Source organism: Theobroma cacao, chromosome 1, assembly GCF_000208745.1.
Source record: "Theobroma cacao cultivar B97-61/B2 chromosome 1, Criollo_cocoa_genome_V2, whole genome shotgun sequence".
NCBI lineage: Eukaryota > Viridiplantae > Streptophyta > Magnoliopsida > Malvales > Malvaceae > Theobroma > Theobroma cacao.
This window is the reverse complement of record NC_030850.1, coordinates 3,253,645-3,267,892: the sequence shown is the minus strand read 5'-3', so window position 1 is coordinate 3,267,892 and position 14,248 is coordinate 3,253,645. Positions and strand designations below refer to the sequence as shown.

General features: G+C 36.8%; 3 protein-coding genes across 5 annotated transcripts; 1 reads left to right on the top strand and 2 right to left on the bottom strand.

Annotated features, from left to right (window-relative positions):
* Positions 387–2,250, top strand: LOC18611235. The gene is made up of 4 exons (XM_018123438.1): positions 387–535; positions 644–758; positions 1,476–1,536; positions 1,656–2,250. The coding sequence occupies exons 1-4, from the start codon at positions 502–504 to the stop codon at positions 2,022–2,024; spliced, it is 579 nt and encodes a 192-aa protein (XP_017978927.1). The 5' UTR covers positions 387–501; the 3' UTR covers positions 2,025–2,250.
* On the bottom strand, positions 2,585–6,292 carry LOC18611234. 2 transcript variants are annotated; one of them, XM_007047378.2, is made up of 6 exons: positions 6,061–6,292; positions 5,266–5,725; positions 4,459–4,769; positions 4,322–4,378; positions 3,729–4,165; positions 2,585–3,207 (listed from the first exon to the last, which is right to left on the bottom strand). In XM_007047378.2, exons 2-6 carry the CDS (start codon positions 5,670–5,672, stop codon positions 2,926–2,928), a joined length of 1,494 nt encoding a protein of 497 aa, XP_007047440.2. In that variant the 5' UTR covers positions 5,673–5,725; positions 6,061–6,292; the 3' UTR covers positions 2,585–2,925. The 2 variants fall into 2 exon arrangements, with proteins under 2 accessions (XP_007047440.2, XP_007047441.2); XM_007047379.2 differs by having other exon boundaries at positions 2,585–3,177.
* Positions 7,019–14,084, bottom strand: LOC18611233 (U-box domain-containing protein 4). 2 transcript variants are annotated; one of them, XM_007047374.2, is made up of 6 exons: positions 13,713–14,084; positions 12,026–12,213; positions 10,510–10,790; positions 9,857–9,973; positions 7,538–9,589; positions 7,019–7,429 (listed from the first exon to the last, which is right to left on the bottom strand). In XM_007047374.2, exons 3-6 carry the CDS (start codon positions 10,783–10,785, stop codon positions 7,370–7,372), a joined length of 2,505 nt encoding a protein of 834 aa, XP_007047436.1. In that variant the 5' UTR covers positions 10,786–10,790; positions 12,026–12,213; positions 13,713–14,084; the 3' UTR covers positions 7,019–7,369. The 2 variants fall into 2 exon arrangements, with proteins under 2 accessions (XP_007047436.1, XP_007047439.1); XM_007047377.2 differs by having other exon boundaries at positions 12,026–12,132.

The window sequence follows — 14,248 nt, the reverse complement described above, 5'->3', positions numbered from 1 at the left end:
GTACGATAATGAATCCTAGATTGAAATGTTGTGTGGCAAGGGAAGACAGGGAAGGCACAGACAAAAAACACTAGTTCATAAACAAAATTTACGGCCCTAGACAGATTGATTTGAGTCTCTGATAAGAATTATTTAGGCTTTAGCCCATATCATAAAGGAAAGGGCTCTGCCCAACAGCCAACACCCGTCAAAGACATGCTTCAAAACAGTATTTGAGGAAAAGCTTGATGGGAGAAGAAGAAACAAAAGAAAAAAATTGAGATAATCGTTTGAGTCAGCTTGTAGCTCCTCCAGGAAGCTGATTGCTAGCTAGGTACAAGATAGGAATAAGGTTAAGATAAATGTAGTTGCAAGAGATGGTGGATTCCTTGCTTACACTTAACAAATGAACTGGGAAAGCTATTCCCCTATCGTCCTGTTTCCATATCCTCTTTCCCTCCCATTATATAAATCATTGTTGAGTCTACGAATGGTCTCAAGTTTCATTCAAGTCTCTGCAACATGGGGAATTCCATGGGTGGTTTCATGGGAAAAGGTATGTATCCTTTTTTCTTCTCATGCTGATTATTAGTTAGGGGGAATGAAAAAGAAAACACCCCTGCATTTTCCATGCCTGCCATGAATGAACTTTTCTGTACGACAGGGTTGCCATCCACACAGATGTTAAGCATTGTGTTTAAATCACTTTACGAGCAGTTCACAGATGAAGAAATCAAAGACTTCGACGATTTCCATGCTGCTATTCTTGATATCTTGACGTAAGAAATTTCTATTTCGAAAAAAAAATTTGTAGAATTAGATAGTCATAAAGAAAATATTTTTATTCGTTTCCCTTTAGAGAGGAAAACGCTATATATGTTGCATAAAACTATCTAGTACAATGTCTTAAAACTTAGTTCATGAAAATTTACATTTCAAAATCTCATTGATGAATAAATAAATGAGAAACACTTGAATATTTAATTCATTGATTGATGCATGATTTCTTATTGAGTTTGAATATTCTTTCCTAAACTCAAAATAAATAAATAAACAAATAAGAACTTTGTTATATGTAGTTGGCTGAATTTCTGAAGGAGCAAAGCCAAATTTTTGCATTTTTCTCAGCCAAAATGAATTGCTAGAAGCAAGAAAACCGGACATTTAGGATCCCACCAAAGAAATGTGGAGACCACTGATCAGAATTTAGAGCACCTCAACCAAAGAAAATAGGAAAACTACCCAAAGAGAGACTAATGCAAAGGTAACCCACAGCAAAAACAAAGAATCACATCAGAACAAAGATGCCACACCCACAAATGAAAACTTGTTAGCATCAAACAAGGATAAACTAGCAAGAAGACAAATAGAAAGAAGTTAGGCTAGGAATCAGATTCTTCACTGCCGAATGCCAATTATTCTTTATCTGTTTGTGGTTACTGTCGTTATTTGAAAATATCTGAGTTTTTAGTTTAACAATCTTCCATTGATTGTAGTGTTATAAACTCAGCATTGCCTGGGAAACATTATGATGCTCCTGCTCGCAGTGAAGTAGAGGTCAGTCTATTTTGACTTGAAATTTTTATGTACCATCTCCTCCCATTACCTTCATTTTATTACCATTCATCTTTCCTCAATTCATCCCGTAATACCAATCCTATCAAATTTTAACGCAGAGATGTTTTCAAGAATGGTGCAACGAAGAAGATCCAGCAAAAAAGAAGGAGGTGTTTGTTAAGTTTATTAAGAAAATAAAGCTTAGCAAGCTGGATAACACTACTATGATGACTGGAATAATAACCCCTCCGGCAGCCATGGCAGCCAAGAAAGCGGGAGAATTTCTGCCTCATTTGAGTATGATTAAGGCCATTCCTGATGTTATATTTGTACCGTCTGTTACCGTGGCTGCCCTAGTCATTTCCAAGCTCTCCAGAAGGCTACACCAGCGGAGCGTGCGGTCCCAACCCAACCGAGCCGAGCCCTCTAATGTGCATGAGATTCAGCCTGTGGCAGAGCAAAGCACACCTCCTTGTCCTCCAGATTAAAATTAAAATGAAAAGAGAAAAAAAAACAAATGGAAAGAGGAAAATTGGGTTTTCAAAGCTTGCCTCACTCAAGCTCTTGAATCATTATGAAAAAACATGTGAATATCCTAGGTTTTATATAAAATTGTAATTTACAAAGCTAATGCCAGTTAACACTATGGTAAGTGTATATGCGTGCTGTTGGGAAGGGATTTTAATAGCTGAGATGTTGTTTACTTTCGTAAAAGTAAGTTGCTTGGACAAACCTAATGAAATTCTCTCCACCGGATCAACTCCATAGCGTTAGCAGAGCATATTTACTTGGAATGCTGCTGGTTTTTCAGCCCGGTACTTCATTTTGGGGTCACCATTAGATTACTCAGAATAAGAGAAACCCTTGTATATCATCTTTCAAACTAGCTTGACATGCTAGTAATTATACAAGCATCATTTTTAGCTTAATAAACTTTATCCTTCACTCTTCAAATTTTTACACTTGAATTTGTTAAATTGAAACTTCAATTCCTAAGCGTTAGCAGATTGGTTTAGACTCTGGACCGGACTACCACCAAAGAAAGGAATATCCCCAAGCACAATGTAAAACTACGAATACCGCAGCATCTGAACTGAACAAGTAGGAATATCCCCAAGCACAATGTAAAACTACGAATACCGCAGCATCTGAACTGAACAAGTAGGAATATCCCCAAGCACAATGTAAACCTCCGAATACCGCAGCATCTGAACTGAACAAGTAGCATGTACAGATCATGCTTGAAGCATGAAACAAGGTGAAGATAGCAAAATATTCACTGAGCATGTACATAGATATCATTAGAGCTGGAAACGTTCACTACTGCTCTTCCAGAAGTTATTTCCTTTGAACGTGTACAGATTCAAAATCCCAAATTACCAAATCCAATTAACCCGAGGATCTTCGACTCCACCTACCTGAGCCTGATTTTCGTTTCCCCCTCTTCCGTTTGTTATTAGGGCCCTTTGACTTGGAAGTCAAAGATATCTTCTCATTCGGTTGAACAGAAGGGTTTGTAGGGAGGTCATCTCCAGGAGCAAGAACAATAGAAACAGTCTTAGGTTTTTCCATTGGTTTCCGTGGCTCCACTGCCTGCTCAGTTAAACCACTTCGAAAATTACGCAACTCTTCCTTCGCAGCCTGGTTATGTATCAAAATATTATCCTCAGTCTGCAGATATAAATGAAGATCAGTTGCAGTACTATAAATGAAAACAAGATTGTCAAAATGCGTATTTGTAATCAAATACTAGCTAATATTCACAATCTTTCATGAAACAATTTGACAAGAATCCTGATTAGAGCAAATAGGGAGGATGATAGAGTAGTGTGAATCATTAATCAAACATAAGAGGGAATAATAAGAGAGTAAGGAAATGGGGCAAGAAGGAGAATATTTTTCTTATATTAGATGTGCAAAGGAAAAAACTTTCTTTCCTAGCCATTAGTCTTAGATAAACAAAACTAACATTTCAGCAGGATCAGCATTAGCAGAAGGAAAGAATAAAACCAAAAATATCTAATTACAAGTAAAATCCTTCGTTATCCTCTGCTATGGCCAAAAGCCATAGCAAAGAATTGAAATGTAAAACTTAATAAGAAGAGAAGAATTATTAGCAATAGAAAATGATGGAAAAGAAAAAACTAAAAAGATCAAGAAGAAGAAGAATATGTCCAAAGAGGAGAACTCACATTTTCATAAGAAATCCCAGCCAGATGCTGACCTGTGCCCTCAACCATATCAGGGAAAGGTGTCACCTCTCCATGACTTGAAACTGCACTTCCAGGCATAAAAAGATCTCCCATATTACACTCAGATAGATGCTGGGATGAAGCATATTGAGATCTATGTGGGATTCTCTCTCCACTCTCACGTGGAGAAGGACGATTTCTAGAACTGTTTAACGCATCAGATGGCACAAGTGAACTCAACATATTAATGGAAGAGAACTTTCGAGGACTTTCGTTGACCACCTTGTCGACTCGGGTCTTTAGTCTGCGTACTTGTGATTGAACCAGATCAATCTTTCTAAGGATCTGCCCTGACCAAGTATCACCATCTCTGAATTCAAGACATGACAATCCATCATTCAACCAAACATCACCATTGCCATTGCCCGTTTTGTTTTCTGCAGAAATTATCATGTAAGAAAATGGACAACATCTCAAGTAGAGGAGGGAGAAAGTCAATTTTTACAAACACACACTGTAAGGTTATTTGTTAAACCTTGCTCTATTACTAGAAGATAAACAATCATCAATAAGTCAAATATAATTCTTCTTACCTAGATTACCATTGTCATTATCCAGAGTAGCAGTAGCAACAACGGATTTCTTACTTTCTGGGAGCAAGAAAAATATACTTATCAGATTTGGATTTGGCAAAAACAAATTCTATTAAGAATGATCATGAAATTCGTACCATAATATGAGAAGAGGTTATGAAATGACATATAAGATGCTAAATCGGCAGTCTCTTCAACTCGTTTTCTTTTCCTCCTCTTCATTACTTTTTTTCTTTGAATTTGACGAGGAAAAGGTTGTGACTTCACATCAAGCCCTTCAAAAGTGAACTTCTCATATTCAAACTTCTTTCTCTGATCATATTCTGCAAGTTCTCTATCATATGTCAATGCTTGAGACTTAAATTCCTTAAGCTGCAGTTCTAACCATTTACATCGCCACATAAGGGGACGTATAAACCTCCTCCAATGATCTGTCAACTTTCTCTTCCTGTAAAATTTAGGAAAAACGAAACAAACCAAATAATGCAACATGTAATTGGACTTCAAATCAAGCATACTTCCCAGAATGGTAATATAGTAACAGAGAGTTTATTATTTACCATTACTTTTCCAGCCAAAACAATCGAAATGATAATTCTATCAGCATCAATATGATTTTAAATAGTACGTTTAATAAGGTTTAGGGTTTAGGGCTTTTAGAAACCACTCAATCGAAAATTTGTTACTAAATATCAGTAAAATAACAAGCAAATGGAACATAAGAATTTTTCAATATGAACATTGTTCTTCATACATAACCTCAGTAATTTCAAATTCCTAAAAAAGGTGATTCTAAATTTCCAAAAAAAACAGGCAGAAATCTTCACAGTTGGCAAAGCAGTGGAAGGTTTAGAAATCAATCATCATTCATCAGCACACAATCTACCCAGATAAGTTTATAAACCAAGACCAAAACAAAATAGTTCAAATTACAAAAAACATACCTCATTGGAAACAATCCATCAAACACTGATCCCAGTGGACTCGCACCACATAATGCCGATTCAACTTCAGCATCACTTATTGCTGAATCATTCTCCACCCCTGACGCTGTGCCACCAAAAGAACTCGAATTCTCAGTGTCATCCTGACATTCAGCAACAGCCAACCTGTCCCCACCAGAATTTGTGCATTCAGTTATGTTAATCTCCATATACTCATCTCCTTCAGGTATTTTTGCTTGTCCTTCTCCATACAAAGTTTCCTCAGCAAATATGTGGTCCTCACAGTTACTCACACAATGCATAAGCTTATCTTTGGAATCATGGGGCAAGCTTCCATTTTCATTATTGTTCAAAACCACTTCCATCATTGTTTCCGACTTGTCTTTTGGCTCCAAATCAGGGCCCATATAAAAAAATCATAAATCCTTCAATTCATTCTAAGTCAATTAATTACTAACTCCTGCAACATTCGAATCAGTATGACATTACCATTTTGACTAAGGAAATTGAAATAAAAAAAATATAAAACAAGTAAATGGATTATATTTATTTTTGATTAAAAGTACACATTGATCAAAGCTGCAGAACATAAACAAGCTAATAAAAAACGAAAAAATCAATGTTTTTTTGACAAATCACAAGTTAGTCAAAATATACCCTCAGACAACAAGAGCACAAGGAACATTAAACAGTGAGAAAATGGAAATGTTTTCGTTATAAAACTGGAAAATGTTACACATAAATCGCAAAACCCTAAACCCCAGAACAGGGAACAGAGAAGGGGGAAAGAAGAACCTCGCGTTCGAGTCTCTACTCATCCTGGCAGACGAGAAAGGCAAGATCACCCGCGAAAGAATTTAGCGCCGCCGGTGACGGAGGGGTTTTTTTTTAATTTCGGAGTGGTGTTTGAAATTTGGAATCCAAAAATAATAGTAAAAAGGGATTTCGCGAGGGTGTGAATGGTGAGGAGCAAGACCAATGGACAGCTAAGAAATGTTCGCTCCAGCCTCAAAAGGAGTAAAGGACGGCTGAGAAATGATCTACGGACAATCGTTCATTATACGTGGCCCCTACCTAATTCGTCTTTTTGGGCCCAGGCCCTACCAAATTCATGTATCTTCAACTTGGGCTGTTTTGGGCCAATGTTTAAGAGTAAATTTCCCTCTTTTTATGAATAATGAAATATACATTTTCTCCTTTTTTTATTTAGAAGGTAACAAAAAAGGAAAAAATATTAATTTAATATCATATATATTAAAAACAACATCAACAACTAATAGTAAAATCTGAAATGGGATTTCTCTTTCATCAAGTATTATTATATTGAGGAAGCTAGAAAAAGAAGGGAAAGAAAGAATCACTCACTTCCTTTTGTACAGCTTAGGCATTGTAAAACAACATAAATTTGATTAATGAAACAATTAAAATCAAATAGCTCATGCTAAGAGGAATTGAATGGATTTTGACAGCTGATAAATCACTTAAACAAATGCTGAAGGACTTGGTTAGAAAATTTGCCAATGAAAAAGCAAAGAAAATGGAACTAGGTTCTCAAAATCATGGGAAACACATCATTAAACTCCTGCTCTTGGTCGCCTGCAAAGAAACATTGCTTACAAACCAGTCTTGACTATTTAGAAGTATCTGAAAAACAGCGAGTCGAAAAGATAATCATGGAACATCAGCCAGGACATAGATTATTCATCAGTTGTCATCCCGCCCAAGCTCACTGCAAAGACTAGACAGACTCACATGTATGAAATTCATTTCCCACATTCACAATTTCACATCTATAACATACATAAAAGGAAGACCCAAAGGATTTCCTCATTTAGCCACGTGGAGGGTATAGGGAAAAAGAGAAAAAGGAAAGAAAAAGAGAGGTAGAAAGAGACCCGCGTGCAACGCACGGACCATAGTCTAGTATAAAAAAGTATTTCACAAGAGGACTCAATCAAATCCTCCACAAATTAATTTTTTTCTCTACAACAAACCCTGTAAATCCAAGCAGCAAAACCTTCAAATGCATTATTTGCAACATCGAATGTACACAAACTGTATTGACCCAAAACCTTGGATGGCAATGAAGGTTGTTTTCCACCTTTCAGCCTCTCCCAGCATTACCATGTCGTTGGGTTCTGAAGTAGCTCAGAAGTGCCTGTGCCTGCAACCAACAGATGCTCATCCTATTATTTTCCACAAAGGTCAAAAAGAAAGGAAGTGATATAAAATAAAAAATAATCATAATAAAAGAACAGCAAAAGCAGTATACCTTCTCTTTAGCTCTGGGGGTGCCAGACTGTGACAAGGCCACTAGTGGTGGGACAGCCCCTTCTTGGAGCACCTTGCTGCAAAACTTACCATTGGTTGTGCAGAGCTGTAAAAGAGCAGCAGCAGCATTTTCCTTTCCCCTTGCTGAACCCAACTCCACAACCTCAACCAGCACAGGAATCCCATTCTCCTGACCAATTGCAGTCCTCCCTTCAGGAATTGTAGCAAGATTTGCCAAAACAGCAACTGCCTTATCAACCATTCCAGCTGCTGGGTCCATCAACTCCACAAGGTGTCTTACAGCACCAGCTTGCACAATTCGGGCCTTGTTTTCATGAAATATTGACAGATTAAACAAGGCTGTAGCAGCATCTTTCTTTCCCCTAGGAGTACCATTGCCCAATAAATCAACAAGAGGCCTGATTGCCCCAGATCTTCCAATCTTGACTTTGTTATCCTCAATGACCGAAAGGCTAAAAAGAGTGGCAGCTGAATTCTCTTTAGCTTCAGGACTTCCTGTCTCGAGGACATGAATCAGAGGTTTGATTGCATCAGCATTAGCAATAGCTGATTTGTTGTTATCATTAATTGATAAGTTAAGAAGTGCTGTAACAGCATTTTCCTGTGTCTTGGTATCTGGTGAATGAAGCAAATCAACTAACAAGCTGATGGCCCCACAGTTGGCTATTATAACCCGATTATCCATATTGTGCTTGGCAAGTAGCCTGAGTTCAGATGTGGCATCTCTTTGAGTATCAACTGAAGTGTTTTTCAAGTCCTCTACCAACTTCTTAACTTGGGTTTCAATTCCAGAAAGGTCAGCCCTGTTCTCAATGCCAGGAGAAGAAACTATCCTTGGAATGAATCTCTCCGATGGCCTGCGCCAGATCGTTTGGCTTCGAGATCGTGCATCCATCAATCGAGGTGGGAACTCAGGTTCTCTCTGCGGGATGGCTGAGCTAGCTGCAGGCTGTGTGTCAGATTTCACCTCTCCAGAACCATCACTACTGTAAGCTGCTAGTTGAGTTGACCCCTCAGAAGTCTCATTGGCATCTCCAACTACTCCCCGAGGAAAATCTGAATTAGAAAGTGTACTAGAGGCTGAATCAGATCTTGTATGGTTCTGAGACGACTGTCCAGCACTATGAAATTCTATACTAGAAGGTGACATAGAGGGTTGGCCAACTGAATCTCTATTCTCTTGTTCCAAGTTTGATCTGTCTTCAGCACTATTTAGTGTTATTCTTGCAACATCCAGACACTCTCCATTTCCAGCTACACCTGGCAAGGAACCCTCTGAGGTAGAACATGGATGTAGTGGGGAGGTTCCCTCCTGATGAAGTCCACTGGAGATGATTAGGTTCTTACCAGATGAACCTGTAGGCCGTGACTCAGGTGACACTGGTTGGCTGCTTCTGGAATGTGGAAAACTATTTGAGTCTCTTGGCAAACCAGACTCGGCATGCACAAGAAGAGGAGAGGGCTGGTTTAAACTCATGGACTTTACAGGATCAGGCAACTTCACATTGTTTGACTCACACCAGTTTGCAATTAGTGCCTTAACTGTGTAGTTAGGTATAAGATTGGTATGAGCTAAAGTCTGCCGTGTCTTAGGGCACACAGTGAGCCCAAGATCAATCCATTTCTTGATGAAAGCCCGCTCATAGGTTTGTCCGGATGCCACAATCACAGGATCAGTCATTAGCTCTAGGGAAAGGGGGCAGCAGAAATCAGCAGCTATGGGAACCGGGCTACAGGACTGAGATTGTTTTATTAAAACAAGGCGATCATGCATGCGAGTTACAAGAGCAATCATTTGATCAATAAACTCAGCTTCTGTAGTTTTTTCAGCTTGTTCAGCATTCTCCTTCAACTTTTCAAGGGCCACAGCCTCTATCAGAATCTCCTGGTTTGAACTCAAGCTCAAACTCTCCGCAATTTTCACTAGCATTTCTGAGCTTGGTCCAACACTATCCACTTGATCCCTTATGGCTTCCCTAATGACAGATGATGTTTGTTCATATCCCACATGCTTAATTTTCTGCAAGCAGTGCTGCAATCAATCACGCCAACTGTTAGACATCCTGAAATGTGGATTCCTTTCAAGCATTCTTTAAACTCAGAAATCTAATCAAAAGGACAGCCATTCATTTTCTCACATGTCAAAACTATCTAGGTTAGAAGCCCATTCATTCTCCAATGGATGACTTTTCATCTACCTAATAATATTTTGGTAATCCTTGAGATAATATGATAATTACGCTCTATTTCTAACACAAAATGAGAGTAACAGCTTTAATGATTTTGTGTCATAAGTTACCTCGAGAGATGCTGAACTCAATTCATCAGGCAGCTGCTGATGGGAAGACTTCAAGAACTGGAATATGTCCAGGCTAGAATTTCGAATATTTGATATTAATGACTCAACTTGCAGAACCTAGACATTCAGAAGAGAAGATGATTATCCTAGTGCATTATACAAAAAAAGCCCACACTAATTGACTAATAGTTGCTTACAAGAAAATTCTATTCTTCTATAGCATTATTTTCCAAAAAGGCCCATCCATAGCAATTTTCCACCCAAATATGATCAAACATTCAAGAATCATGACTTTGGGGCTAAACTTATCCAAAAGCCACGCATTTCAATAAGTACTCTTACAACCAAACATGATAAAGTTCTAATAACCATAAGAGATGAGAAGAAGAAGAGGATACATAGATAAATGCATACACATGGGCAGAACATGTTTCTGACTTGTTATTGCACAGCAATGAAGCATGAATGACAACAATAATCAATACCGAACATCTCAAATGGAAATATTAATGCTAACATGAGTAATTGATGAAAGCTTTATTATCACAAGTATGCCAATGCATAAAAGGTTAGCTTAGGTACTTTTTCCTTCTCAGAGGTGAACAAAAATTGCAAAGTAAACTTGTGAACTGAAAATACAACTTGTAACTTACAAAGTAAACTTTACTCAAAAGGGGTTGCCAGCTTTCAAATTGCTCTCTTAATTCTTCAACAGAGAGACCTAAACCTTCAAATGCCTTACTAAGCACTTCATCAGAAGTAATTTCTGAATCAACAATTGCATTAAGAATTGGCTTCAACAACTTTAGTACCTCTTCTGCTCTCTGGTAGTACTTCTGAACTGGTTCTGAGTTAATGTTCTCAGAAGATGACAAATTTAGAAATGAGGAAATGTTACTAAGAAGTGCTTTTAACAAAGATATCTCCATCCGATCTGTGTCAACAGGAGAAAAAAAAAAGAAAGTCAGAGAGACCACAATTAAGAAAGAGAAGCAGAGGGGAAAAAAAACTAAAATAATAATAGGCAAACTACCAATGCATGCAAACCATATCATATGAGTATCTTTCTAATTTGTTTTTAGTGATCATAACCAATTCATCAGGTTTGAAGTCCCACATGAAATATAAAACAAGTAAAGTCATATTATTGCATTGAGATAATAAGGTTTTGGCAAACATAAAATAATCATTAGATGATGTACCAAAATATTTCATAAAGATAAGGTTTTGGAACTGCTTTTCAAAAAAAAAAAATTGTTTGGAACCAATTAATAGTTTGACCGCTTCCAACATGTCAGTAACTTTGAAGTAATAATGCTTTTCAAAAAAAAAAAAGTTTTGAAGTAATAATACCCTCTTATAGTTCATGATACTTCTCTACATTCCACGTTATTTTAGACTACCCAAGTTTGTCTCTCAGTTATCATTTTTTTTATTTTTTTCACTCACTTGATGTTATTCCATAATTTCAAATATTCCTGTGTGTAGGGTTATCCACAACAAAAAAATACCCTTCAAAAGGATCAGTTGTTTTCAATATAAAGATCACACTGCAGTACATTTATTCGTATACAGCAAAGAACATCTCATGAATGAGCTTAACAATCCAGCATTATCAAACCAATCAAAGGAAACGCACAATAGCCATCTCAAATGTCATCATTGACCATAACAGGAAGAGAAAGAAAGGAAGAATAGAGAAACTGAAGCCATCTCAAATGTCATCATTGAGCATAACAGAAAGAGAAAGAAGGGAGGAATAGAGAAACTGAAGCCATCTCAAATGTCATCATTGTGCATAACAGGAAGAGAAAGAAAGGAAGAATAGAGAAACTGAAGAAAAAATTAAAGAACATGATGCTCAATAAACCTCCAATATAAATCAGGGAATGTTGATTCAAACATAAATCATGACATGAAACAACAGGATAAAGCCTTCAGCTAAGTCATCTGGTTCAACTACCTAATTCCTTTCTCAGCATTCAACTTAACCTAAAGCAAAATTATCACTGAATCTAGGGCAAGTGCATCTTCTGTTAACACCACTATCAACAAAGTTCTTTTGGTGCAAAACTGATATAGGAACAAAATGCATAAATTCATCTGCCAAGTTTGAAGAAAAAAAGTGAAAACAGGAAAGTCCAAAAAAAGTAAGGGCATAGTACATACCTTTTCCACAGCTTTTTTGTAAAATCTAACAGCAAAGTTCTTTCTCAACCACTGATCCTTGGAAAACCATATTATTCCACACAACTGTCGGAAACCCTTTTGAACATCTGTATCATATGTAGCTACACTATTTAGATATCAAGAACCACACTGATTTTTGAAATCTCAACTTCGTCAACTAGCAATCCCTATACAGAATCAAAATTTTAAATCAAGATTTAGTGAACTTAGAATATTAAGAACAAAGACAAAGATTAAATACAAGTACATTGAAACTTTAAACCTTCAAATACAATATTTACCACCAAAATACCCACTAAAGTTACAGCAAAGTTCCCCTTCAAAGTTTATTATGCTGACAATCCTCTAGTGTCCATCAACATGCAATTAAAGAAGACCTAAAAAAAATAATAAAAAGCAGCCGCCTCTCTACATTAAACATAATATGATCCCCACCCAGCCACCGCCAAGGAAAGAGTTAGCTCACTATTAACAAGCCACATCCTTCTCTAAAGATTAGAGCAAATAAATGAAGGCTAAGGAATGATTCAAATCGGTGACTGCTCTTTCAATGGAATTGTCTTTACCCCAGTACTTTATAAGCTTCTGTACTTCATGCAGTTCCTGTCCACTAAAGCCCTAGTTTCTAGGAAAGTGATAGTTAGTTATTTGGATGTATTTTTCCTATTTTTGGTGATCGATTGCAACTTTAATAAAATTCGATACAGATCAGACCTGAATATGTTTACCTACATTTTGGAATGGAAAAAGACAATATTGAAACAAAAGCAACCAGATAAGACTACTGGGGTGTAAAGCTACCCCACACTAGTTCATTAACCATCTGGTGATCTAAAACCAAAAGTTGGATGGTTCAAAGAAAATAAAGCCCTTATAACAAATTCTAACAACAAACATAAATCTCCCCACAACCACGTTCAAATTCCATAAGCTACACATTTGCTAGTAGATGAAAATTAGCACAATAGCAACAAGAACTATAAAGTTAACCAAATCATTACTGCCAAAAGCTATCTCCAAATGGTTTCTTATGTCAATTTTACAGCTTACTTTACATTTTAGATAGTCTCCAAGTTCCCGATAACAGCGTAGTATGATCACAACTTAATCAAATCGTCTTTACACACTAATGAATTTGACACACATACATATCTGTGAGGTAGGAATAAAAAAACCAACAACGCTTTGAAAGTCCACTTTTAAGCTGTTTTTTGCGCTTTTAAACAGCTAAACAAACTCATAACTAAATCTTACCCCAAAACCCGCTCCGTCCTTAAAATTTAATTTATCCAGAAACCCACTTAGCCTTTTTAAACCATACTATCAAACAACATGGTCATACAGAAAGTAACTAGATCAAATGGATTTCCTTTTTATTTCCCTAATAAATAACTCCAAAGATGCAATTTTTCAGCTAGCGATTGAGTCAAAAATATAGAGAAAATTACAAGGAAATTATAACAAACGAAGTAAGAGACCCCTCAATCAAGATCTTTCAACAATTTTAATCATCTTCACCAGGAACCCCAAACGGCAGCTTTGATTCTCTAAGCCGTTTGAGAAGAACTCAAATGCATATCTCAAAATCAAAAGATAATTGAACTCAGAAATAAAGAGAGATTTCAAAGCCAAAATAAAAAAAAAGAACGACAGAAAGAAATAGTACCTAAATGAATGCAGCTTTGAATTTTGGGTTTTTTTCTTCTCTTAATCTTTGTAAGAAAAAGAAGAAACCCAGATTCCGCTATTGTTGCTGGGTCTTCTGCTTTCCTTTTTTTTTTTTCCTTCGTTCTAATAGTCTTTGCTTGTTTGTTTTTTGTTTTTTTTTTTTCAATTTTTGGGATTAAATATTGGGGGGTTTAGTTAAATTTTTGTTTTTTCGTTGCTGAGGAGGTTGCCTAGTTGGAGAATGGGACATTCTCGTCATTTTGGAATTTGTTTATGAATATTTTGACCGGAACTTTGGGGGATTTCATCACGTAGCCCCCAAAAGAGCCGGTTACCAGAATTTCTTTCTTTTATGATTCACCAAACGTAGTACTCCTCCTCAATATCTCTTCACTTTTTTTATTTAACTATCAATTAAAATATTCAAAGATAAATTCCATAATAAAAGCTACAACACAATTACCATCTTGGCCTTTGTATAACAATATGTTTGAATCTTATGCAGTTAGCTTAAAGTTTAAACCCCGAATCCCC

Coding starts and splice junctions, on each gene's coding strand:
- LOC18611235 (XM_018123438.1), top strand. CDS start 502: ATGGGGAATTCCATGGGTGGTTTCATGGGAAAAG. Junction 536..643: donor GGGTGGTTTCATGGGAAAAG/GTATGTATCCTT, acceptor TCTGTACGACAG/GGTTGCCATCCACACAGATG. Junction 1,537..1,655: donor CTGCTCGCAGTGAAGTAGAG/GTCAGTCTATTT, acceptor ATTTTAACGCAG/AGATGTTTTCAAGAATGGTG.
- LOC18611234 (XM_007047378.2), bottom strand. CDS start 5,672: ATGGGCCCTGATTTGGAGCCAAAAGACAAGTCGGAAACAATGATGGAA. Junction 4,770..5,265: donor GATGGATTGTTTCCAATGAG/GTATGTTTTTTG, acceptor TAAATTTTACAG/GAAGAGAAAGTTGACAGATC. Junction 4,166..4,321: donor TAATGACAATGGTAATCTAG/GTAAGAAGAATT, acceptor TAATTTCTGCAG/AAAACAAAACGGGCAATGGC.
- LOC18611233 (XM_007047374.2), bottom strand. CDS start 10,785: ATGGAGATATCTTTGTTAAAAGCACTTCTTAGTAACATTTCCTCATTT. Junction 9,590..9,856: donor TGAGTTCAGCATCTCTCGAG/GTAACTTATGAC, acceptor GATTGATTGCAG/CACTGCTTGCAGAAAATTAA. Junction 7,430..7,537: donor CCCCCAGAGCTAAAGAGAAG/GTATACTGCTTT, acceptor TGTTGGTTGCAG/GCACAGGCACTTCTGAGCTA.